The sequence below is a fragment of the Coregonus clupeaformis genome, chromosome 36 (genome assembly GCF_020615455.1).
Source record: "Coregonus clupeaformis isolate EN_2021a chromosome 36, ASM2061545v1, whole genome shotgun sequence".
Taxonomy (NCBI): Eukaryota; Metazoa; Chordata; class Actinopteri; order Salmoniformes; family Salmonidae; genus Coregonus; species Coregonus clupeaformis.
In genome coordinates, this window is record NC_059227.1 from 5,430,067 (window position 1) to 5,457,120 (window position 27,054).

A 27,054-nucleotide genomic window follows, 5' to 3' on the forward strand; every position below is an offset into this window, starting at 1 on the left:
GATATGGCAACACTTTTGGCCTCTGGAGTTCCTTGTAGACCACAGTGACCTGCAACATTTCAGTACAACGATTAGGGAAAGAATTGCCTAGGCAACAGTAGCTATATGCTGCTATGAGTACATTGAAATGCATAGTGACATCCGTTGTTTTAAAGCTGAATTGAGTTTATTTAGGCGGCCTATAAATATGTATATCAACCAATTTCCCGCACTCTCGTTCTTTATTCGTCATTAACAAATGAGACTATAGATAAAGCCTATGATATTGCCACGAAGGGGAGGGGCTCTTGCCTCTGGTGTGCTGCCTGAGAAATATTAGTCAGTTCCCCCACCAGCACAGCGAGTCTACCGAAAATACTGACCGACAGACAGCGGCGGGCTGTCGGTGACGCGCACGGAGAGAATATTTTATCAATTGGACGGAGAGACGGATGAACGCGTTGTCTCTTTTATTCCCAATAGCCTACTGGACCAGACTGATCCAGCCCATACAGCTGACTGACCGCTTGCTGAGTGACGTGTTCGTGGTGTAGTCTAAAATACTGTCTGTAGGCTCAATAAGAAAATCCTTGAAGGTATGTAGCTAGGCTAAATCTCATATATATTTTAGGACAAATCACTGCTTTTCAGTTGAACAAAATCCTTGAAATGGAAACGTGCTTGATAGGCTAGAAATGGGCACATCCTCTCCTCATTCAGATGTGTGGATGTGGAATGTCAATGCGTATGACTGCAACCTAGTCAGTCAATAGCCTGTTTGTGTTTTCATGTAGGTTTAAGTATTTTTTTTTTTTTAAACATGAATGTTTGACAGAAGTTTACCTCCTTGAGGTAGCCTTTTTCATCACCATGGACAGCTCGCGCTCATCGGTTGTGGCATTGAGAGATGTCACCAGACATGTTTTGGGAAGACAAAAATTAACGTGATGTAATATTTGGGCAATCTGAACATATGGAATTGTGAATCTATATTCTGGCCGGTTTTTCCGAACCATTTTTTTTGACTGTGTGGACTTGAATGAATGCCATTCTGTCTTGAAATTGGCCCCAGTCTGTTTACCTGCTGGGCAGTGGACTATTCAACACCTCAGGGCAAATCCATTCTCATGTCTCATTTCTAAAATATCTCATTTTCCAAATCAAATCAATCTTGACTTCATTGCAGATACTAGTGTATAATAAGTGGGGGCAGTATTTACTTATGACGAATCTTCAGCCTATTCACCGGCTTGCTATTCAATGGTTCTTAAAGATGTTATTTAAAGTTAAATATAATCTTGGGGTGAACTAAAATGGATGTTGGGAGTTGGGTACCGACCGCAGGAGATGGGACCGCGAATTTCACCCCGGCCAACCTCCTGCTGGATTCCCATAACGGGTCCGGTCCGACACCGTGGGATAACGGTGTGTCCAACAAGGTGACTCGGTTGGATGGCCAGCAGCACTACATCACAGAGCAAGCCTACCGGGACTTCACCACTACCATCCAAGTGATCATCCTCATAGGATCCCTGTTGGGTAAGTAAAGTATCCTACACCATCTCTCTCTCTCTCTCTCTCTCTCTCTCTCTCTCTCTCTCTCTCTCTCTCGCACTCTCTCTCTCTCTCTCTCTCTCTCTCTCTCTCTCTCTCTCTCTCTCTCTCTCTCTCTCGCACTCTCTCTCTCTCTCTCTCTCTCTCTCTCTCTCTCTGTCGCTCTCTCTCTCTCTCTTCTGTCTCTCTCTCTCTTCTGTCTATCTCTGTCTCTCTCTCTCTCTGTCTTCTGTCTCTCTCACTGTCTTCTGTCTCTCTCGCTTCTGTCTCTCTCTTCTGTCTCTCTATCTCTCTCTGTCTCTCTCTCGCTCTCTCTCTCTCTCTCTCTCTCTCTCTCTCTCTCTCTCTCTCTCTCTCTCTCTCTCTCTCGCTCTCTCTCTCTCTCTCTCTCTCTCTCTCTCTCTCTCTCTCTCTCTCTCTCTCTCTCTCTCTCTCTCTCTCTCTCTCTCTCTCTCTCTCTCTCTCTCTCTCTCTCTCTCTCTCTCTCTCTCTCTCTCTCTCTCTCTCTCTCTGTCGCTCTCTCTCTCTCTCTCTCTCTCTCTCTCTTCTGTCTCTCTCTCTCTTCTGTCTATCTCTGTCTCTCTCTCTCTCTGTCTTCTGTCTCTCTCACTGTCTTCTGTCTCTCTCGCTTCTGTCTCTCTATCTCTCTCTGTCTCTCTCTCTCTCTCTCTCTCTCTCTCTCTCTCTCTCTCTCTCTCTCTCTCTGTCTCTGTCTCTGTCTCTGTCTCTGTCTCTGTCTCTGTCTCTGTCTCTGTCTCTGTCTCTCTCTCTCTCTCTCTCTCTCTCTCTCTCTCTGTCTCTGTCTCTGTCTCTGTCTCTGTGCCTGTTCTTAATCTGTTTTTCTCCAAACAAATACAGGAGCGTGTCAACCTCAGTCCCTCTGACTGTAGCTGTAGCTGCTATGCCAAATACACTACATATACAAAAGCACACAGCACACAGCCATGCAATCTCCATAGACAAACATTGGAAGTAGAATGGCCTTGCTGAAGAGCTCAGCGACTTTCAACGTGGTACTGTCATAGGGTGCCACCTTTCCAACAAGTCAGTTTGTAAGTTTTCTGCCCTGCTAGAGCTGCCCCGGTCAACTGTAAGTGCTGTTATTGTGAAGTGGAAACGTCTAGGAGCAACAACGGCTCAGCCGCGAAGTGGTAAGCCACACAAACACACAGAACGGAACTGCCAAGTGCTGAAGCGCGTAGCATGTAAAAACACTCACTACTGAGTTCCAAACGGCTTCTGGAAGCAACGTCAGCACAAGAACTGTTCGTCGGGAGCTTCATGAAAGGGGTTTCCATGGCCGAGCAGCCGCACACAAGCCTAAGGTCACCATGGGCAATGCCAAGTGTCGGCTGGAGTGGTGAAAATCTAGCCGCCATTGGACTCTGGAGCAGTGGAAATGCGTTCTCGGGAGTGATGAATCACGCTTCACTATCTGGCAATCCAACGGACAAATCTGGGTTTGGTGGATGCCAGGAGAACGCATTGTGCCAACGTTAAAGTTTGGTGGAGGAGGAATAATGGTCTGGGACTGTTTTTCGTGGTTCGGGATAGGCCCCTTAGTTCCAGTGAAGGGAAATCTTAACACTACAGCATACAATTACATTCTAGACGATTCTGTGCTTCAAACTTTGTGGCAACAGTTTGGGGAAGGCCCTTTCCTGTTTCAGCATGACAATGCCCCCGTGCACAAAGCGAGGTCCATACAGAAATGTTTTGTTGAGATCGGTGTGGAAGAACTTGACTGTCCTGCACAGAGCCCTGACCTTAACTCCATCGAAACACCTTTGGGATGAATTGGAATGCCGACTGCAAGCCAGGCCTAATCACTCAACATCAGTGCCCGACCTCACTAATGCTCTTGTGGCTGAATGGAAGCAAGTCCCCGCAGAAATGTTCCAACATCTAGTGGAAAGCCTTCCCAGAAGAGTGGAGGCTGTTATAGCAGAAAGGGGGGGGGGATCAACTTCATATTAATGCCCATGATTTTGGAATGAGCTGTTCGACGAGCAGGTGTCCACATACTTTTGGTCATGTAGTGTAGCATTATATCACCATTCCTGGAAGTGGAATCAGGAGTTTACTAGTACTTAAAGCCATAGTCTGTAAGATTTCCATCTTGGTCCATTGTTTACATTATTGTTGCTGGGCTCACTTTTTGATGGTGTGCAAATCTTGCAGAATAAGCCTTTTAATTAGCAAAAAATACGATTTTCTAGGGGATGCATATGGTTAGGTGTGAGGTTTATTCATTCCCAGTTTCTAATATCACACATGGAGAGGCAACAACAATGTATCTATATTTAGCTGTTAACACCTTTCCTTCTATTCAGACATACACTATTAAGTTTTAGAACACCTACTCTTTCAAGGGTTTTTCTTTATTTTGACTATTTTCTACATTGTAGAATAATAGTGAAGACATCAAAACTATGAAATAACACATATGGAATCATGTAGTAACCAAAAAAGTGTTAAATCAAAAATAAATTATATATTTGAGATTTTTCAAATGGCCACCCTTTGCCTTGATGACAGCTTTGCACACTATTGGCTTTCTCTCAACCAGCTTCATGAGGTAGTCACGTGGAATGCATTTCAATTAACAGGTATGCCTTGTTAAAAGTTAATTTCTGGAATTTCTTTCCTTCTAAATGCATTTGAGCCAATCAGTTGTGTTGTGACAAGGTAGGGGTGGTATACAGAAGATAGCCAAGAAAATCTCAAATAAGCGAAGAGAAATGACAGTCCATCATTACTTTAAGACATGAAGGTCTTTGAACTTTGAAAGTTTCTTCAGGTGCAGTCGCAAAAACCATGAAGCGCTATGATGAAACTGGCTCTCATGAGGACTGCCACAGGAATGGAAGACCCAGAGTTACCTCTGCTGCAGAGGATAAGTTAATTAGATACCAGCCTCAGAAATTGCAGCCCAAATAAATGCTTCACAGAGTTAAAGTAACAGACACATCTCAACATCAACGGTTCAGTGAAGACTGTGTGAATCAGGCCTTCATGGTCGAATTGCTGCAAAGAAACCACTACTAAAGAACACCAATAAGAAGAATAGACTTACTTGGGCCAAGAAAATCACGAGCAATGGACATTAGACCGGTGGAAAGTTGTCCTTTGGTCTGGAGTCCAAATTGGAGATTTTTGGTTCCAACCGCCATGTCTTTGTGAGACGCTGTGTGGGTGAACAGATTATCTCTGCATGTGTATTTCCCACCGTAAAGCATGGAGGAGGAGGTGTTATGGTGTGGGGGTGCTTTGCAGGTGACACTGTCTGTGATTTATTTAGAATTCAAGGCACGCTTAACCAGCATGGCTACCACAGCATTCTGCAATGATACACCATACCATCTGGTTTGGGCTTAGTGGGACTATCATTTGTACACCTCCAGGCTGAGTAAGGGCTATTGTACCAAGAAGGAGAGTGATGGAGTGCTGCATCAGATGACCAGGCCTCCACAATCACCCGACCTCAACCAAATTGAGATGGTTTGGGAGTCGGACTGCAGAGTGAAGGAAAAGCAGCCAACAAGTGCTCAGCATATGTGGGAACTCATTCAAGACTGTTGGAAAAGCATTCCAGTTGAAGCTGGTTGAGAGAATGCCAAGAGTGTGCAAAGCTGTCATCAAGGCAAAGGGTGGCTATTTGAAGAATATCAAATATCAAATATATTTTGATTTGTGGAACACTTTTTTTGGTTACTACATGATTCCATATGTGTTATTTCATAGTTTTAATGTCTTCACTATTATTCTACAATGTAGAACGTAGTAAAAATAAAGAAAAACACTTGAATGAGTAGGTGTGTCCAAACTTTTGACTGGTACTGTATATATATATATATATATATATATATATATATATATATATATATATATATATATATACTACCGTTCAAAACCTTTGACCGGTAGTGTATGCTCTATATACAGTATAAAAACACCTGAATGTATATAATCACAGGTATAAAAACATCCATCTGTGGAGGTGATCAGTACCACTGCCCATCCATTTTGATGTCATCAATGATACTCGTAGCTGACATCTGCTTTTGGCCTGGGCATTAGTGTTATAGATTATCAATGTTTGCTCTTCCTCTGTATAAAAGCCATTGAGTTTGGTAACCAGTAACCACGGTGCACCATTATTGCCCAGCAAGCATTTGAAAACACCGATGAGGCCTTGCGCCAGTGATCTTTACGAACAATAGAGAGAGGGATGAGGAGAGAGAGAGAAGATAAATAGTCCAATGACCTGTGTTTTTAAAGGTATCTCTATCCTCATCAATGACCTGTGTTTTAAAGTAGCCCGATGAGCAATGGCGTGCGTTGCTCCGATCATGTGCTATGCAACATCAATAAACTTGGTTGATACACATGGGGGGTAGATCAGCTTAATATTGCAGATAGATTGTAACTTCCATCAATGTAATTGTCTGCATCACTTCCAATCCCCCATGTTTTTAAAAAATATATATACAGTGGGGAGAACAAGTATTTGATACACTGCCGATTTTGCAGGTTTTCCTACTTACAAAGTATGTAGAGGTCTGTAATTTTTATCATAGGTACACTTCAACTGTGAGAGACGGAATCTAAAACAAAAATCCAGAAAATCACATTGTATGATTTTTAAGTAATTAATTTGCATTTTACTGCTTGACATAAGCATTTGATCACCTACCAACCAGTAAGAATTCCGGCTCTCACAGACCTGTTAGTTTTTCTTTAAGAAGCCCTCCTTCTCCACTCATTACCTGTATTAACTGCACCTGTTTGAACGTTACCTCCTGAACTTCTTCTACTCTCAACCTCTCCGATCATTTTCATGATGTCCATCCGGTTTGCTTCTATATGCCATATCTTTCTAACTGTGCTCCTTCACAAAAGCTCCCAACCTACAACCCATACACTTATTATGGACACAGCGTGCCTACATTATTAGTTATCTTGTTATTGTTTGTTGTTAGTTGTTATTAGTCCCATCCTTCAACTCCATTCAACACCTCCCATCTATCTTTTAACACCATCCATATAGGATTTCTATTTGCCATATATATTTCAACTGTACTGTGATGTCTTACAAAAGTTATGAACCTTTCTATTCTCATTGTTTCTACAGATTGTGAATTGAAAATATATTTTTTTGCTAATAGTATTATTATGTTATTGATCGATTGACTATGACTTTTCAGATCACCCAGTAGTGCTATCTGCAGAGTTAGCTCCAGGTAAATATTGTAATCCTTTAGCCATTCCTGGACCTGTGTCCAAAAACAAGCTACAAATGGACAGTACCAAAACAAACGATCTAATGATTCTGTCTCTTCGCAGCAAAATCTGCAGAGCTGGGAAGATTGTATCCCCCATATAAATAACATTCTATTGGTAGCAAGAATTTTATATAATAATTTAAATTGAAAGATTCTAAGTTTTGAATCCGGTGTCGTTTTGCATATCAGTTCATAAACACTATGCCATGGGATCGGTACGTCAGAAATCTCTTCCCAACTATTTTGCAATCTATATGGGATGGCTGTCAATCCTTTGGTCCTTAAATGAAACTGACATACCTTTCTATTTATCACAGTTTTCCTTAACCAATTATGTTCTTTAATGCAAGGCCGACAGACAAGTTCCTTACTTTCTCCTCCTTCCACTTTCCTCTTCCATTTTAGTTTTTTTGTCAATTAGTATATTTGAGTTTAACCACAATATTTGTTGCATTATTTGTTCTGTCGTTTCTGGAGGATTAAATTGAAATTGCAACCAACTTTCTATGGCTTGTTTTAGAAATAGTGATATCTGGGAGATGATTTCCTTTTCAAATAACTGAAAGTGAGTGGTTGTAATCTGAATAAATGGAAAAAGGCCATTCTTGAACATTGGGTGAGACAATCTTACTAATTTGCTAGGGAACCAGTTCGGATTTAAGTATAACTTTTGTATGACTGAAGCTTTTAGTGATAGGTCTAATGCTTTAATATTTAATAATTTCTGTCCTCCGAATTCATATTCATTATATAAATAGGCCCGTTTAATTTTGTCTGGCTTGCCGTTCCAAATAAAATTGAATATTTATTTCTCATATAATTTTTAAAAAACTGTTCGCTAGGCGTAGGCAAGACCATAAGCAAATAGGTAAACTGGGATAATACTAAAGAGTTAATCAGGGTGATTTTTCTACAAATTGACAGGCACCCACCTTTCCATGGTAGCAAGATCTTATCTATTGTACTAACTTTCTATTATGTTTGATACACTTGATAACCAGAAATCATCTGACATTTCTCGAATGTAGTGACTGATTTATATGCTCTGGTCTAGCCACTTATGAAAATCCAATTCACAGCAATCGTATGGTATACTAATCAATTGACACAGATATGACTGACTCGAGAACTCTGTGAATATAAGAGAAGATCTGGCTTTGAAAGTGTCCTTCAGTAGGCTAAAGTGATTTTTTCCAGGCTCAGGTTGGTGTGCATCTAAAATAATCTTATTCTGTCTATTATGATGGTTATCTCATTCACACCAGTTATACTGGACAGACAGCTGCTTTCATGTATCTGGCTGTCTGAGAGCTCGCTGTTGATCCATCAGTAGACAACATGGCAGTGTTTATTCAGTAGACAACGGAACGTAGAGTACATTCAGACCTGATTCACACATTGGCAGCTCATCCAAAGATAGCATATGTTGCCATTGGAAACACAGTGAGCTCAGTTACTTCACTTCACTTGAGCAGCGTAACAGAATTAAGAACATTAAAAACACCTGGGTCCGTATTTATCAAGAGTCTCAGAGTAGGAGTGCTGATCTAAGATCCTTTTTACCTTTTTAGATCATAACTAATCAGATTATTATGGACAGGGAGGACCTGATCCTAGATCAGCACTTCTATGCTAAAACACTTGATAACTACGGGCCCTGGTTAGGACCGACTGGGCTTTTTGACCTGACCATCAGTCACCCTGTAAATAGACTGTTTCTAGTATTAGTCACTACCAGTACCAGTGCTCTCTGCTACATGGCGTCATGGACTGAAGTTCCATATAGGTTAAATAGTATAGTAAACTGACTGGCTGACTGGCTGACTGACTGGCTGACTGGCTGAGTTTAACTGACTGGCTGACTGGCTGAGTTTAACTGACTGGCTGACTGGCTGACTGGCTGAGTTTAACTGACTGGCTGACTGGCTGAGAGACTGACTGGCTGACTGGCTGACTGGCTGAGAGACTGACTGGCTGACTGACTGGCTGACTGGCTGAGTTTAACTGACTGGCTGACTGGCTGACTGGCTGACTGACTGACTGGCTGACTGACTGGCTGACTGGCTGAGTTTAACTGACTGGCTGACTGGCTGACTGGCTGACTGACTGGCTGACTGGCTGAGAGACTGACTGGCTGACTGGCTGACTGGCTGAGAGACTGACTGGCTGACTGGCTGAGAGACTGACTGGCTGACTGGCTGAGTTTAACTGACTGGCTGAGTTTAACTGACTGGCTGAGTTTAACTGACTGGCTGAGAGACTGACTGGCTGCCTGACTGAATGACTGACTGTCAGAGGAGGCTCTGTCAGTCTGGAGTCAGAGGAGATGGGAGAGAGGGGGTGGAGGAGAAGATTACTGAGTTACTGAGTACTGAAGAGTCAATAGGGGAATGATCTTAGTGCGCATCCCAAATGGAACCCTATTCCCTATATAGTGCACTACTTTTGACCAGGGACGCAACCATAGTGTCCTTCAGCAGCACTCTAATCAAACTGAGCAAAAGTTTACTAGAAAACTGACTGACTGGCTTTTAAGGCAGAAACAATTTGAGGTTCCTGGAAGAAGAAGAAAAATAAATAATTTAATGCCTTTGAGGCCTTCAAAGTCTGTTAGTGAGGGCTTTTAAAAAATCGGAGTGCAGAGCTGTGCCTGTGAGGGCCTGAAAGACTTCTGTCAGCTTGGCGAAGAGAAGATCGTGTGTACCTGCTGTGAGGGCCTGAAAGCCTTCTCTGAGATGGGGAGAGAGTGAAGGAGAACTAGAGTTACTGAAGAGTCAGATAGTGAATGGGGGAAAGAAAGATGTCTGCTTATTTCAGTTGCACTCAGACCATACAGTCCACAGACCACTGTTCCGAGACTGAGAGGTGTCCCGCAGCTGCCAGCCTATTGAGACATCATGAGGATGATGCATAGAAAGGAAAGGTCCAGCTCATCGGCCCCATCCTCCTGCTCTCAGAGACATTTAAAGACATACCATACAGTAAAAGGTTATGTATGGATAGCCATTTTCAAGACAAGTCTCAATGCAACAGACCAGCAGTGCATATTGGAGCCGATTCTGACCCGAGTTGAGCGCACGTAAATGGAACGTAAATCCCTTTTTATGCACTTTTGTTTCTATGTGTATTAGTTTGGGGTGGAGAACTAATAAATGAAGGTGTCTACAGATACGCCGTGTTCTTACCTTGACTTACCGTGAAATGTCAATGAATAACCGTTTATTTGAGCCAGGCGTCTACTTCCTTAAAGCACACAGCTTTTGCTCATTTGTATAGTTAGCTTAATTCCAGCATTTGAATCGCTTTCTTCATTTCCTGCACTAATGTGTTATCATTTACAGACTGTGTCACGTTTCTTTTGTCGTAGTATGCCTCTATAAAAAAATCAATCAAAAAAATATATCTTTAAGTGTTCATTTTAGGCAGTTCTTCCTTTCGCCACTAGATGGCGATTGGCTGATTTTCTAGGGGTCTGTACTTTTTATTTATTTAACTAGGCAAGTCAGTTAAGAACAAATTCTTATTTACAATGACGGCCTACACCAGCCAAACCCAGACGACGCTGGGCCAATTGTGCGCTGCCCTATGGGACCCAATCACGGCCGGTTGTGATACAGCCTGGAATCGAAATTGGGGGTCTGTAGTGACGCCTCAAGCACTGAGATGCAGTGCCTTAGACCGCTGCGCCACTCGGGAGCCCAAGTTGATGACTGTTTCTTTTGCTTGCCAGTTAGCTAGCAGTTCTCAGCTGTTAGCAGACAATGGCTAGCAGTTTCTTACTAGCGATAAAAACTGAAGATTGCCATAATTATTTTGAGTCATTACTTAATTATTTATTGTAACAATATTTTTTTTTTGTCATTTAGCAGACGCTCTTATCCAGAGCGACTTACAGTTAGTGAGTTTTTTCTTTTTCATGCTGGCCCCACATGGGAATCGAACCCACAACCCTGGCGTTGCAAACACCATGCTCTACCAACTGAGCTACATCCCTGCCGGCCATTCCCTCCCCTACCCTGGACGACGCTGGGCAAATTGTGCGCCGCCCCATGGGTCTCCCGGTCGCGGCCAGCTACGACAGAGCCTGGATACGAACCAGGATCTCTAGTGGCACAGCTAGCACTGCGATGCAGTGCCTTAGACCACTGTGCCAGAAGCTTGTAAACAATTAATGGTAATTCATGGTAACCTTGTAAACAGTTCATTTAGACCCAGCGTTTATTTGAAACGGTGTTTATTTGCTGAAATGTGTTGCCCAGCTATTAAAAGGGACAGGCGGCTATTTGAGACTCTGCATTTAATTGAAGTTTTACGGTAATTCCCTAATAATTCCACCCCCTGAATAAGGTCTAGTGAACCTACCGGTTCCAAGTGGAAAAAGCATCTACTTTATTTTTTCCAATAGAAATAACACCATTCTCCATGCACTGTAATTTACAACTTGATAACAGCTATTGATAAGAGCTAGGTAAATGAGTAATCCGTTTGGATAAGGGAATTGTGAATATAAATGACACTTGTTTTAGATATATTTGACCTTATAATTGCTGGAGACATGTGAAATATGTCTTCAATTATATTTTCATCCTCTCCCTGACCAAGTTTGTAATGCCTACATGTTTCAAGCAGACCACCATAGTCCCTGTACCCAAGGAAGCCAAGGTAACCTGCCTACACGATTACCGCTCCATAGTATTCACGTTGATAGCCATGAAGTGCTTTGAAAGGCTGGTCATGGCTCACATCAACAGCATAATCCCGGATACCCTAGACCCACTCCAATTCACATATCGCCCCAACTATTCCCTTCACAGAACAGCGCAAACTGGCTCTAACCAGAATAGAAAGTGGAGTGGGAGGCCGCCGGTGCACAACTGAGCAAGAGGACAAATACATTAGAGTGTCTAGTTTGAGAAACAGGCACCTCACAGGTCCTCAACTGGCAGCTTCATTAAATAGTACCCGCAAAACACCAGTCTCAACGTCAACAGTGAAGAGGCGACTCCGGCATGCTGACCTTCTAGGCAGAGTTGCAAAGAAAAAGCCATATCTCAGACTGCCCATCTTAATCTTTTCTTTTTGTTAGCCTTTTAAAATTATAAACTTGGATTAGCAAACACAACGTGCCATTGGAACACAGGACTGATGGTTGCTGATAATGGGCCTCTGTACGCCTATGTAGATGTTCCATAAAAAATCAGCCGTATCCGGCTACAATAGCCATTTACAACATTAACAATGTCTACACTGTATTTCTGATCAATTTGATGTTATTTTAATGGACAAAAAAAATGATTTTCTTTCAAAAACAAGGACATTTCTAAATGACCCCAAACTTTTGAACCTGAGTGTGTGTGTGTGTGTGTGTATATATATATATTATATGTATATGTATTATATGTATATATATATATATATATATATATATATATATATATATATATATATATATATACATATAATACATATACATATAATACATATAGGCTAATTAAATCGTTATGGAGCAGAGCACAGACCAATCAGTATCAGTTTGAACCCGACACATGGTGCAATACTTGGCGGTGACATCCCACTGTTCCATGGTTAGTGCAGACACTAGATGAGGGTATAGTCTACTATTGTACACTATGCTCCCTATTATAATTCATTATAATCATCCAGCATTACCATGGGTTGAAGAACTGAATGTGGCAATTTCCAGAATGAATCAAGCTACCGTTTTCTTTCTTTCTTTCTTTCTTTCGTGTGTAAAGGCTCGCCAAACCTTTTTTATTTTTATTATTCATAAATACTTTCCTAACCCCAAATAATCTACAAGATCAGAATATTTTTAAATCTACCAATTGGTGCTGAAACAGAGACGAATATGGATATATTTAGATTGCTTTCTTTTATTGATCCCTAATATTATTCTAGTGAGTTTGTCGACCACATTTTTACTAAAACATACACCGTATTTAAAAGGGATGGCTTAAGATAAAACTACTGAAAACCCTATTGAATGAAAAGTCCACGAGACAATCTGTTGGCCAGCAAGTGGGAGGGTTTTCAGCAGTTGAATGAAATGTATTCAGAGCTGCAAGGTAGCCACACCTGCAGAGCGAGTTGTGCCACTGAATAACGTAAGTCTGATGACCAAATACTGAGAAGTGCATAGGAAAGACGTCCGTAGGAAATGCGTAAATTCCTAAGTCTGAATCGGCCCCGTAATAATTAAAATGCATGTCATTAATATAATGATTGTTTTTTTATGTGCGGTTTTCTATCATAGCAGCTCTAGGGGGACTCCTTCAACTATGGGCGTGCTGATTTATTGTTTTTCATTAGTCGGGATATTAGTGCACTAGACAGAGATCAGTGGCGGTCAGTGCCGTTTAAGATGAGGGAGGATTATCTTTTTTTTATGAGCATGGCCTTATTTCTATTACAGCATATCGGATTAATCTCATTGATATTCCATTCCCCCAGTTCAATGTAACAGCGATATGTTAGGGTACTACATGATACTCGCTCGAATTATCCCTATTCCCATCATGAGGTTGCTACAACCTATGAATGAACGTTTACAACGTAGGTGCACACAGGTCGAGATACAACTTTGAGGTGACAGACAGTGACATTCAATACCTTTCATCTAGCTGATATAGGGTGTTTCTATTGGACAAATTCAGGTATGTTTATCCCCGTTTTGTTCCGTTTGTTTCCGTTTAAGAAACGTTTTTCCAACAGAATCAGCCGAATGAATACACCCCTGATCACGCGTAAACAGAGTTCACTCTTGTAACAGCCATGTTGTATTCCTTCTCTTCCCTTCGCTTGTCGACTTCAATGCACAACACATCAGCTGTATGTGACCAGGCGAAAAAACCTTTCCAAGCCAAACCATGTCATAACCGCTACACACAGCCTACATCGTTGTCCCCATATTAGCTGAAGTAACGTCATAGTCAGCATAGCTAACAGAACTAACGCGTTAGTAAATCCGCTACAATCATGCAGTAACGTTACAGTGTATAGTTAGTAAGCAGTTACACCGGTGGGCCCCGGTGGCAATAAATTAGTAATACCAAAAGCTTACCTTGACTTGGAAGAGTTCCAGTGTTGTGTTGGAAAGTCATAGCCATCTAGCTAACATAGCATCCCTCTGTTTGAGCAGGGTGTTTCAGTAGTCTAAACTAGCTAGCTGCATTTGCTAGCTGTAAGTGAAACTTAAAGTGAAAAAAAGACAAACTCTCTATTTCTCTCATGCATCTCCTTCATTTTGGAAGAAATTAATTTGTTCAAAACTGTTCAACTATTGTCTTTCTCTCTCTTTGAGTCAACTACTCACCACCGTTTATGCAGTGCTAGCTAGCTATCGTTTATGCTTTCAGTACTAGATTAATTCTCTGATCCTTTGATTGGGTGGACAACATGTCAGTTCATGCTGCAAGAGCTCTGATAGGCTGGAGGATGTCCTCCGGAAGTTGTCATAATTACTGTGCAAGTCTATGGAAGGGGGTGAGAACAATGAGCCTCCTAGGTTTTGTATTGAAGTCAATGTACCCAGAGGAGGACGGAAGCTAGCTGTCCTCCGGCTACACCATGCTGCTACCCTACAGAGTGCTGTTGAGGCTACTGTAGACCTTCATTGCAAAATAGTGTTTTAATCAGTTATTTGGTAACGTGATTATATTTAGTATAGTTCTATCTAACAAATATAACTTTTTAAAATGTTTTACCATTTTAATTTTTATGAAATTCACTGAGGATTGTCCTCACCTTTCTCCTCAGAGGAGCCTCCACTGGCAGTGATGGAGTAGAAAGAGGAGTAGCGAGAGAAGGAGGGAGGGAGGGAAGGAGGGAAAGAGGATGGTGGGAGTAGGGAAGGAGCCAGGAGGGATGGTGGGTTGTGTGATGTTCAGTTCCAGTGTGTGTGTGATGAGTCACAAACTCTGGGATGTGTGTGGAATACCAGTGGCATGTCACACTTGTTGCTAAAATGTATCTGTCTTCTTGGCTCCCCTCAGGCCTGCCTCTGCCCACCAGTTTAAATGGATTGTTTTGACAAACTGAAAAGACTGGAAAAGACAGAAGGGGATATAAGATCGATAATTTTGTAAATGTTGTTTATTCCTGACTGTTTTTCAAAAGCACTTCACAAACTCTCACACCATAATATTACATTTTCTCACCTGCCCTTATGCTGTAAAACTCACCTGCCCTTATGCTCTCTCTCTCTCTCTCTCTCTCTCTCTCTCTCTCTCTCTCTCTCTCTCTCCCCTTCTCTCTCTCTCTCTCTCTCTCTCTCTCTCTCTCTCTCTCTCTCTCTCTCTCTCTCTCTCTCTCTCTCTCTCTCTCTCTCTCTCTCCCAGGCAATGCCACTGTTTTATGGTGTACCTGCTGTACCAGTGTCTTCAAGTCGGTGACCAGTTGCTTCATTAAGAACCTGGCGTGTTCTGGGATCTGTGCGGGTCTGGTGTGTGTTCCCTTCGACGTGGCTCTAGGGGCCAGTCCTCGCTGCTGCTGGTGGCTCCATACTCTGCTGCTCTGCAAGGCCCTGAAGTTCCTCCACAAACTCTTCTGCTCCGTCACCGTGCTCAGCTTCGCTGCTATCGCACTCGACAGGTGGGTGATTGCTGGAAAATCAAACTGCACTGCTGGTAGCTGCAACATATTGCTTACTGGTCCCATCTGTTCAGATCTGTCTGGGGGGGACTGCTAGCGGTTGATTCTTGCCTGACATTTAGGTGCAGTAATAAAGCATATGTCCTGTGTTCATGCTTTTATTTATTTATACATGTGGAAAGCCACACAGTCGGGAAACTGCTTGATCTTGTAAACACAGATCTTTAAAGGACCCCCCCCCTCCCTCCAGAGGAAGTTGGCGCCACTATTTCAATGTAATTTCCTGTCGCTTAGATTCCACATCCTCCAAAGAATGACGACTGCTACGTATACATATTCATGAACTAGGTCTGGGTTGATAAATGTCAACAAATAGTCTGACAGTTGTCAGTGTAGCTAGCGATCATGCTAACCTTGTCTTGCTAGCTAATCTGTTGTTGCTGTTTTTGTACTGGATTCAAAAGATTAGCCAGATGGTTCTATGACTGGTTCTGGAGCTGAATTTGTCATAAGCATTGATTTAGGGAAAACTTCACCACAGATGGAAACCACTGGCCTGTCTTTGACTTCACCTCATATGGAAACCACTAGACTTCACCACAGATGGAAATAGTTAGAAAGAATAAGATGATCTATGGCTGGTTCTGGAGCTGGGGTTCTGGAGCTGGGGTTCTGGAGCTGGATTTGTCATAAGCATTGTGTTTCTACATTGTAATGGACACGGTGCAACTTTTTGTAAGTAGGCTGCTGGCAGGCTTCGGCTCCGGTACAGCAACGCCAAGTCAGCCCGTGCTCATGGTTCTCACAGGGGAAGTGAAATGATAGGCTACAATGACTTTGCTCATGATCCTTGATTTTTTTTCTCACAGGTGCCTTTTCATTATCTGGATAGACACTTGTGGTTTCTAGCTAATGTTACACCAATCAAATCAGGGGTGCGTGTAGTGAAGCAAATCTTTAGTGGTCAAAACCATTCATCTTGGGAGGGGGGTCATATATATATGTATGTATGTATGTATGTATGTATGTATATATAGATATTGTGTGTGTGTATGTATATATGTTTTTATACAGACTAGCTAAAAGATAAGTGAAAATGGACAAATTATCCAACGGATTATGATAATTTTCGGGTATTTTTTTTTATTTGCTCCATGGCTCAGGCGGCCATGTTGACACAAGGCTGTTTGTCTTATCTCAGTCACCAAGAGGAAGACATTTGCAGCTGTTTTAATAAACAATGCCATGCTGGTGGGTGGTAACATTCAAATAAAACCCAGCCCTCCCTTATGGAAAAAACACATGAATGTGAAGTGTTACAAAAACGAATGTGATCACGTGATCTTATGTGAAGTTAATGTGATAACATGTGACAAAATGTAAAGCAACATGTGATAACATGAAACTTACACGTGAAAACGTGATCACATGTGAAGTGTTCCAAAAACACGTTTTCACATGATTTCAGATCTGAAATTTCACTTGAAATCATGTGATTTTCCACTTGTGAAATCATGTGGTTTTTCTGTAAGGGCTGAAACGAAACAGGCTGAAAATAATTTGTATGTCATATTCAGTGGCGGCTCCTGAAAAAATTCTCAGGAGGGGCAATTTTTCTGATGATTTAGGTGACCTACACACGTGCACGAGTCCGTGCACGCGATTCCAGATATCTTTACCTCTGAATAAACTGCCTTTATTATACCATATCCACCCTGTCCAAAGTCTCTACTTGGTCTCAGTTCTCCAGTAAACTTGTGATTATCAACAGTACACAACGGTAACAAACAATTGGGGGAACTCACGGGGCAGATAGTAACCACTTAAAAGGAAGCGATTCCCAAACCTTCCATAACAAAGCCATCACCTACAGAGAGATGAACTTGGAGAAGAGTCCCCTAAGTAAGCTTGTCCTGGGCCTCTGTTCACAAACACAAACAGACCCCACACAGCCCCAGGACAACAACAACAACACAATTAGACCCAACCAAATCATGAGAAAACAAAAAGAGAATTACTTGACACATTGGAAAGAACAAACAAAAAAACAGAGCAAACTAGAATGCTATTTGGCCCTAAACAGAGAGTACACAGTGGCAGAATACCTGACCACTGTGACTGACCCAAACTTAATGAAAGCTTTGACTATGTACAGACTCAGTGACCATAGCCTTGTTATTGAGAAAGGCCGCCGTAGGCAGACCTGGCTCTCAAGAGAAGACAGGCTATGTGCACACTGCCCACAAAATGAGGTGGAAACTGAGCTGCACTTCCTAACCTCCTGCCAAATGTATGACCATATTAGAGACACATATTTCCCTCAGATTACAGCGATCCACAAAGAATTCGAAAACAAACCCAATTTTGATAAACTCCCTTATCTACTGGGTGAAAAACCACAGTGTGCCATCACAGCTGCAAGATTTGTGACCTGTTGCCACAAGAAAAGGGCAACCAGTGAAGAACAAACACCATTGTAAATACAACCCATATTTATGTTTATTTATTTTCCCATTTGTACTTTAACTATTTGCACATTGTAACAACACTGTATATATACATAATATGACATTTGAAATGTCTTTATTCTTTTGAAACTTCTGAGTGTAATGTTTACTGTTAATATTTATTGTTTATTTCACTTTTGTTTACTATCTACTTCCCTTGCTTTGGCAATGTTAACACACGTTTCCCATGCCAATAAAGCCCTTAAATTGAATTGAATTGTTAGTAAGGTCGCAATGACACAGAAAGCAGTTCAATGTCGGGGTACAGAGTCGCTCTCTTACCAGGATCGCGGTCCGCTCTGACCAGGGTGAAGGTGGCCGGCTCCACTTCTCTGTCCGGGACTCATCCAGCCAAGTCTCCCAGCTGTATTGGGATTCAGCTGGCAGCAGCGTTTTCATTATTTAGTCCGTTCGTAGCGGGTATGTACACGATCAACAAGATCAGTCCAAAACCAACCACTGGAAATCCATGGTTGGCAGAATGTTTGTAAACTAAGTCTACAAATTAAAAACATAAAATAACGCCGCACTGCAGGTCGCAACAGAGACGCTTCTAGCCGCCATTGTCTTAGTTACGTTCAACGTTACGTCACGTATGACGAAAGCGCGTAAGTGCAAGCCCACAGACACCCATAGAGAATGTATTGAAAGCTTTGAAATGTGAAAAAAATAGATTTTACATGACAGGCTATGAGAGACTTCTGGGCGATTTTCAACTTGACTGAAATCGCCCCAAAAACGGGCGGGGCCATTTGAAGCACGACTTTAGCCTGATTTGACATTTAGTGGCTGGCAGATCAGACGTGAACACTGATAACTGCTGTTGCCGTGATATAATTGATTAGAAAAAAAATCCCTTCCTTTTCCCGTTTGGCAGTGCGTCGCCCATATCGCCCTATTGAACAAGCCGTCCCTGGTCATATTATAGGAAAAGACACCGCATTCACACGGATTTGCACGAAGTGGTCAGTTTGGATTTGTCTCTTCAAGCCCAAATATATCATACTTTGACTAAAACAATGACTTATTGACTTAAACCATTGTGCAACATCACGGGTAAGCTCTGGCTGTCGTCTTTCAGCTCGAAAAAGTGGATTTCTACTGGTATGGGCGTTTTTAAAATTGAAAACTGTATAATCTGTTTTTGTACCAGACAAAACCTCCCTCTATCTCTACTCACCCCCCATAGTGCGGAGACGGGCTGTAATTGATGCAGCATGTGTACTCCACTCTGCCTGGTGGTGTGTCTCTCCTGCAGAGATCCTTGTTCTGACCTGCAGCCAAAATAACTGACAGTCCACAGGGAGGGACTCTCTCCCTGACTCTACACACACTATTCTTTCCTCTCCACTTTTATTTTCCTTCACTGCTACATTCACTCACTCCCCTCTCTCTTCCTCCACTGCTATACTCACTCACTCACTTCTCTCCTCTTCCTTCACTGCTACACTCACTCACTCCCCTCTCTCTTCCTTCACTGCTACACTCACTCACTCACTCACTCACTTCTCTCCTCTTCCTTCACTGCTACACTGACTCACTCCCCTCTCTCTTCCTTCACTGCTACACTCACTCACTCCCCTCTCTCTTCCTTCACTGCTACACTCACTCACTCACTCACTTCTCTCCTCTTCCTTCACTGCTACACTGACTCACTCCCCTCTCTCTTCCTTCACTGCTACACTCACTCACTCACTCACTTCTCTCCTTTTCCTTCACTGCTACATTCACTCACTCACCTCTCTCTTCCTTCACTGCTACACTCACTCACTCACTTCTCTCCTCTTCCTTCACTGCTACACTGACTCACTCCCCTCTCTCTTCCTTCACTGCTACACTCACTCACTCACTCACTTCTCTCCTCTTCCTTCACTGCTACACTCACTCACTCCCCTCTCTCTTCCTTCACTGCTACACTCACTCACTCACCTCTCTCCTCTTCCTTCACTGCTACACTCACTCACTCCCCTCTCTCTTCCTTCACTGCTACACTCACTCACTCACTTCTCTCCTCTTCCTTCACTGCTACACTGACTCACTCACCTCTCTCTTCCTTCACTGCTACACTCACTCACTCACTCATTCACTCACCTCTCTCTTCCTCCACTGCTATACTCACTCACTCACTCAATCACTCACTCACCTCTCTCTTCCTTCACTGCTACACCCACTCACTCACTCATTCACTCACCTCTCTCTTCCTCCACTGCTATACTCACTCACTCACTCACTCAATCACTCACTCACCTCTCTCTTCCTTCACTGCTACACTCACTCACTCACCTCTCTCTTCCTTCACTGCTACACTCACTCACTCACTCACCTCTCTCCTCTTCCTTCACTGCTACATTCACTCACTCACCTCTCTCCTCTTCCTTCACTGCTACACTCACTCACTCACTCACCTCTCTCCTCTTCCTTCACTGCTACACTCACTCATTCACTCACCTCTCTCCTCTTCCTTCACTGCTACACTCACTCACCTCTCTCTTCCTTCACTGCAACACTCACTCACTCACCTCTCTCCTCTTCCTTCACTGCTACACTCACTCACTCACCTCTCTCCTCTTCCTTCACTGCTACACTCACTCACTCACTCACTCACTCACTCACTCACTCACTCACTCACTCACTCACTCACTCACTCACTCACCTCTCTCCTCTTCCTTCACTGCTACACTCACTAAATCACTCACTCACTCACCTCTCTCCCCTTCCTTCACTGCAACACTCACTCACTCACCTCTCTCTTCCTTCACTGCTACACTCACTCATTCACTGCTTTCCATGTCTGCTTCTCTCCTCTATACCATAATCTCTGTGTAATGCACACACACACACACACACACACACACACACACACACACACACACACACACACACACACACACACACACACACACACACACACACACACACACACCTATTCACCTACTCACACATACATAAGAAACTATCAAAATATGTGTATTCTGTGCACACAAGACTCTTCACACCTCAGTAAGATCTTTTCTCTCTCTCTCTCTCTCTGTCTTCCACTTGCTCCATTTAGCCACCCAAAACACCCACTTACACTCATTCATACTGGAGTATCTGTTCTCCTCAACCAGTGAAGGGTTCTGTGAATGAGAGAGGGAAACAATGATATATTTACTATTGTTGTTCTTCAGTCTATTTCCATATGTTCCTCCTCTCTTTCCTCTGCAGGGTAGTTTACATGTGTATTTGACCCACCTAGTTACAGTGAGGGAAAACAGTATTTGATCCCCTGCTGATTTTGTATGTTTGCCCACTGACAAAGACATGATCAGTCTATAATTTTAATGGTAGGTTTATTTGAACAGTAAGAGACAGAATAACAACAACAAAAATCTCACTCCCCTCTCTCTTCCTTCACTGCTACACTCACTCACTCCCCTCTCTCTTCCTTCACTGCTACACTCACTCACTCACCTCTCTCTTCCTTCACTGCTACACTCACTCACTCACCTCTCTCTTCCTTCACTGCTACACTCACTCACTCACTCACCTCTCTCTTCCTTCACTGCTACACTCACTCACTCACCTCTCTCTTCCTTCACTGCTACACTCACTCACTCACCTCTCTCTTCCTTCACTGCTACACTCACTCACTCCCCTCTCTCTTCCTTCACTGCTACACTCACTCACTCACTCACTCACTCACTCACTCACTCACTCACTCACTCACTCACTCACTCACTCACTCACTCACTCACTCACCTCTCTCTTCCTTCACTGCTACACTCACTCACTCACCTCTCTCCTCTTCCTTCACTGCTACACTCACTCACTCACCTCTCTCCTCTTCCTTCACTGCTACACTCACTCACTCACCTCTCTCCTCTTCCAAGAAAAGTTAAAACAGTTGCTTTCCATGTCTGCTTCTCTCCTCTATACCATAATCTCTGTGTAATGCACACACACACACACCCACACACACACACACACACACACACACACACACACACACACACACACACACACACACACACACACACACACACACACACACACACACACACACACACACACACACACCTATTCACCTACTCACACATACATAAGAAACGATCAAAATATGTGTATTCTGTGCACACAAGACTCTTCACACCTCAGTAAGATCTTTCTCTCTCTCTCTCTGTCTTCCACTTGCTCCATTTAGCCACCCAAAACACCCACTTACACTCATTCATACTGGAGTATCTGTTCTCCTCAACCAGTGAAGAGTTCTGTGAATGAGAGAGGGAAACAATGATATATTTACTATTGTCGTTCTTCAGTCTATTTCCATATGTTCCTCCTCTCTTTCCTCTGCAGGGTAGTTTACATGTGTATTTTACCCACCTAGTTAGTTAGATAGGTAGGTAGGTATAGCAAGGTTAGTTTAGATCAGGGGTGGGCAACTAGATTCAGCTGCAGGACGATTTTTGTCTGAGTGAATGGTCACGGGGCCAGAAAATAATTATAATAATTTGTACACTGCAAATTGACCACAACTAAGCCCAAAAAGAGACTGTATTTGAAAATAACAATAATTTAATAACTTGATTACATTGAGGCACGATCATGTCTCTTTTCTTTTTGTGGGAATACTTGGGAACAGATTTCTTAAATTAAACTTGTTTTTTTTCCCCCACAACAAAAAAAATATCTTGATCCGTGTTGCTGACCTCTGGTCTAGAGAGAAGGTCAAAAAGAGTCCTATATAATAATATGTGCCATTTAGCCGACTGACAGTCATGCATGCAACATTTTACGTATGGGTGGCCCCGGTAATTGAACCCACAATCCTGGTGTTGCAAGCGCCATACTCAAACCAACTGAGTCAATACAGAGAAAGAGGTCACTGGGGTCTGGCCACTCAGGATGTGTTTGCTGTGAAGCGACAACTAATTTACAATGGACTACTGGACTACAGAGTATTCATCCAACAGCAGCTGGACTACAGAGTATTCATCCAACAGCAGCTGGACTACAGAGTATTCGTCCAACAGCAGCTGGACTACAGAGTATTCGTCCAACAGCAGTACCCACTCCAGAGAGTCTTCCATCTACATCAGGGGTGTCAAACTCATTTTAGCTCAGGGGCCACATGGAGGAAAATCTATTCCCAAGTGGGCCGGACCGGTAAAATCATGGTATATATAACTTAAAAACAACAACTTCAGATTGTTTTCTTTGTTTTAATACTATCAACATAAAACATAAAGCCGGAGCCTGAGGACAGTGTGTCCAAAATAGTACAAGCACAACATCACTATTAATCATAAAACACCTGAAGTTTATTTGAAAATTCTAAAGAAAAAGAACACACAAACACACAATGCCTCAGTGATTCACATAACTGTTTCACAGATCACAGAACTATATCAGGGTGTCATTTCTCAGGCAGAAATGTAGATACAAATAATGAAATCCTGTTCCCCAAACAAGTGCAAGAACCACAGAGTCAAGAATAGGTTAAATATACAAATAAAATAAAATCAATTAAAAACAATAGCACATCAACATAAAAACATATAAACATAAAGCTGGAGCCTGAGGACAGTGTGTCCAAAAGCACAACATCACTATTAATCATAAAACACCTCAAGTTATTTGAAATTCTGAGGACAAACAACACACAAACACACAATGCCTCAGTGATTCACAGAAGTATATAACAGATCACAGAACTATATCAGGGTGTCTCATGCAGCACTTTAAGTGGGGTTGCATAGTTTATTTGACTCTTGATACCTGGCATCTTTTAGCTTTCACCAGCGCATCAATATCAGGCGTCACATCCTGAGTGGCAGCCAACTTCAGGATGTGATTCAAGTGCTTGTGCGTGAGCCTTGAGCGCAGCTTTGTTTTATTTATGCTCATTACAGAGAACTTGCTCACAAAGATATGTGGTTCCAAACATGCACAACAGTTTTGCAGCGAGGGCTGTCAAGTAGGGGTAACCTGGCAAGAGATTCTGATAAAATGTGTCCAAGCCAGCTGCGGCAAATTTGCCCTTCAAATCCGAGTCACACTGCAAGTCTATTATTTCAAGTTGGATGCTGACGGGCAGATCAGAGGGATTCACGGTGAATGGCGAACAAAAAACGTTGAAGTCTTTCTCCAGTTCACCAAAAATCTGAAAGCGTTGCTCAAACTCCCTTAACAGTCCCGTTATTTTATCTTTGAACCGCTTCATGTCTGCCACATGTTGGGTCGCGCACACATTTTTCAGACAGGGGAAGTGAGCTGCATCACCACCGGCGAGTTGCGTCTCCCACAATGACAACTACTGTCCTGTCTACGTCTAACACACAAAGCCTTGGTAACTAATACTGTCCTGTCTACGTCTAACACACAAAGCCTTGGTAACTACTACTGTCCTGTCTACGTCTAACACACAAAGCCTTGGTAACTACTACTGTCCTGTCTACTTCTAACACCAAAGCCTTGGTAACTACTACTGTCCTGTCTACGTCTAACACCAAAGCCTTGGTAACTACTACTGTCCTGTCTACGTCTAACACACAAAGCCTTGGTAACTACTACTGTCCTGTCTACGTCTAACACACAAAGCCTTGGTAACTACTACTGTCCTGTCTACTTCTAACACCAAAGCCTTGGTAACTACTACTGTCCTGTCTACGTCTAACACACAAAGCCTTGGTAACTACTACTGTCCTGTCTACGTCTAACACACAAAGCCTTGGTAACTACTACTGTCCTGTCTACGTCTAACACACAAAGCCTTGGTAACTACTACTGTCCTGTCTACGTCTAACACACAAAGCCTTGGTAACTACTACTGTCCTGTCTACGTCTAACACACAAAGCCTTGGTAACTACTACTGTCCTGTCTACGTCTAACACACAAAGCCTTGGTAACTAATACTGTCCTGTCTACGTCTAACACACAAAGCCTTGGTAACTACTACTGTCCTGTCTATGTTTAACACACAAAGCCTTGGTAACTAATACTGTCCTGTCTACGTCTAACACACAAAGCCTTGGTAACTACTGCTGTCCTGTCTACGTCTAACACACAAAGCCTTGGTAACTACTACTGTCCTGTCTACGTCTAACACACAAAGCCTTGGTAACTACTACTGTCCTGTCTACTTCTAACACCAAAGCCTTGGTAACTAATACTGTCCTGTCTACGTCTAACACACAAAGCCTTGGTAACTACTACTGTCCTGTCTACGTCTAACACACAAAGCCTTGGTAACTAATACTGTCCTGTCTACGTCTAACACACAAAGCCTTGGTAACTACTACTGTCCTGTCTACGTCTAACACACAAAGCCTTGGTAACTACTACTGTCCTGTCTACGTCTAACACCAAAGCCTTGGTAACTACTACTGTCCTGTCTACGTCTAACACACAAAGCCTTGGTAACTACTACTGTCCTGTCTACGTCTAACACCAAAGCCTTGGTAACTACTACTGTCCTGTCTACGTCTAACACACAAAGCCTTGGTAACTACTACTGTCCTGTCTACGTCTAACACACAAAGCCTTGGTAACTACTGCTGTCCTGTCTACTTCTAACATGCAAAAGAAATTAGCACAAGAAAAATAACAGAATGCTTTCAGGATATACCTTTTCTTCTTCTGTTCTCTGTTGCTTTTGTTTAGAAGAAGTATCTAAAGGTTAATGACCTGTCCTCTGTTCTCCTCTCTAGGTACTACTCTGTCCTCTACCCTCTGGAGAGGAAGATCTCGGACGCCAGATCACGTGACCTTGTCATCTACATTTGGATCCACGCCACCATCGCCAGCGTGCCCGTGTTCGCCGTAACCAACGTTACGGACGTGTACGTAACCTCGTCATGTTCCGACGCCCGCGCCCGCTCCCTGGGTCACATGGTCTACGTGGTGACATACAACGTAACCACGGTGATCCTCCCGCTCGTCATCGTCTTCCTGCTAATGGTCCTGATTCGCCGAGCCCTCAGCGCCAGCCAGAAGAAGAAGGTGATCATCGCGGCGTTGAGAACCCCTCAGAACTCCATCTCCATCCCTTATGTCTCTCAACGCGAGGCTGAGCTACATGCTACGTTACTGGCTGTGGTGTTAGCCTTCTCAGCCTGTAGCGCCCCCTATGGGGCGTTGGTGGTATACCGCACTCTTCTCGGGGACAGGGAGGACTTGTCCCCTTTTCTCCATCTCACGGCCATCTGGCTGCCCAAGGTGTCTCTCCTTACCAACCCTCTGCTGTTTCTGACAGTGAACCGCTCGGCCAGGCGCTGCCTGTGTGATGTTCTAGTCCGGGTACACAGATGCTACAGCCGGCGTAACGTAGTCAGCACTGGGGCCCTGGGGCTGGGGCTGAGGGGCGAGGGGGGCCCTGGGGCCCTGGAGGGGTCTGCTCGGGCCGGGAGCCAGCTCCTGGAGATGTTTAATATCGGGCAGCAGCAGATCTTTAGGCCGACCGATGAAGAGGAGGAGGTGGAGAATGAGATACCTTCGTCAGTGGTGGGGGGCTGTTCTTGTCCCAAAGAGAACTACCACCAGGGAGGAGGAGGAGGGAGACAAGGGGGACATGGAGGGAAGGTGGTTCTTCAGAAAGAGACCGAACCAACCAGAGAGAGCGTCCTGGTAACTAAAGAACAACCTCCTCTCATATTGCCCGAGCTCTCCCCTGTCCACGCCTGTGCTTACACCTCCTCGTCACAGGTGGCGCCAGCGACCCCCACGGAGCCCGAGGATGCCACCCAGTTTGGGTTCGGGCCGTTCGAGCTGCCGCCCCAGTGGCTGCCGGAGACCAGGAACAGTAAAAAGAGGCTCCTCCCACCTCTAGGGAACACCCCCGAGGAACTGATCCAGACCAAACAGCCACGCCCAAGGCCAGAACGACGAATCAGCAGGAACAACAAGGTCAGCACCTTCCCTACGTCGACCCCTGAACTATGAACCCTGGCCATTGACCTTTGAACTGATGACCCCTGATGACAGCTATGGCTGGAGATCAGTATGTGGATGATTTTTGATCCATTTTGTGTCAATGACTGGATACAAAGTCAGTGGAGGAAACCCCACCTGACCAGCCACCTGACCAGCCACCTGTCCAGCCACCTGTCCAGCCACCTGACCAGCCACCTGTCCAGCC

General features: G+C 43.4%; 1 protein-coding gene across 1 annotated transcript; it reads left to right on the forward strand.

The window, feature by feature from the left end:
• LOC121552812 (G-protein coupled receptor 176) lies at nucleotides 1-27,054 on the forward strand. Its single transcript, XM_041865863.2, has 3 exons — nucleotides 1-1,518; nucleotides 15,176-15,428; nucleotides 25,628-27,054. Exons 1-3 carry the CDS (start codon nucleotides 1,293-1,295, stop codon nucleotides 26,856-26,858), a joined length of 1,710 nt encoding a protein of 569 aa, XP_041721797.1. The 5' UTR covers nucleotides 1-1,292; the 3' UTR covers nucleotides 26,859-27,054.

What these genes read in the sequence shown, in the direction of transcription:
- LOC121552812 (XM_041865863.2), top strand. Translation starts at nt 1,293, where the DNA reads ATGGATGTTGGGAGTTGGGTACCGACCGCAGGAGATGGGACCGCGAAT. An exon ending in CCTCATAGGATCCCTGTTGG is followed by an intron (nt 1,519 to 15,175) that starts GTAAGTAAAGTA and finishes TCTCTCTCCCAG; the next exon opens with GCAATGCCACTGTTTTATGG. An exon ending in GCTGCTATCGCACTCGACAG is followed by an intron (nt 15,429 to 25,627) that starts GTGGGTGATTGC and finishes TCTCCTCTCTAG; the next exon opens with GTACTACTCTGTCCTCTACC.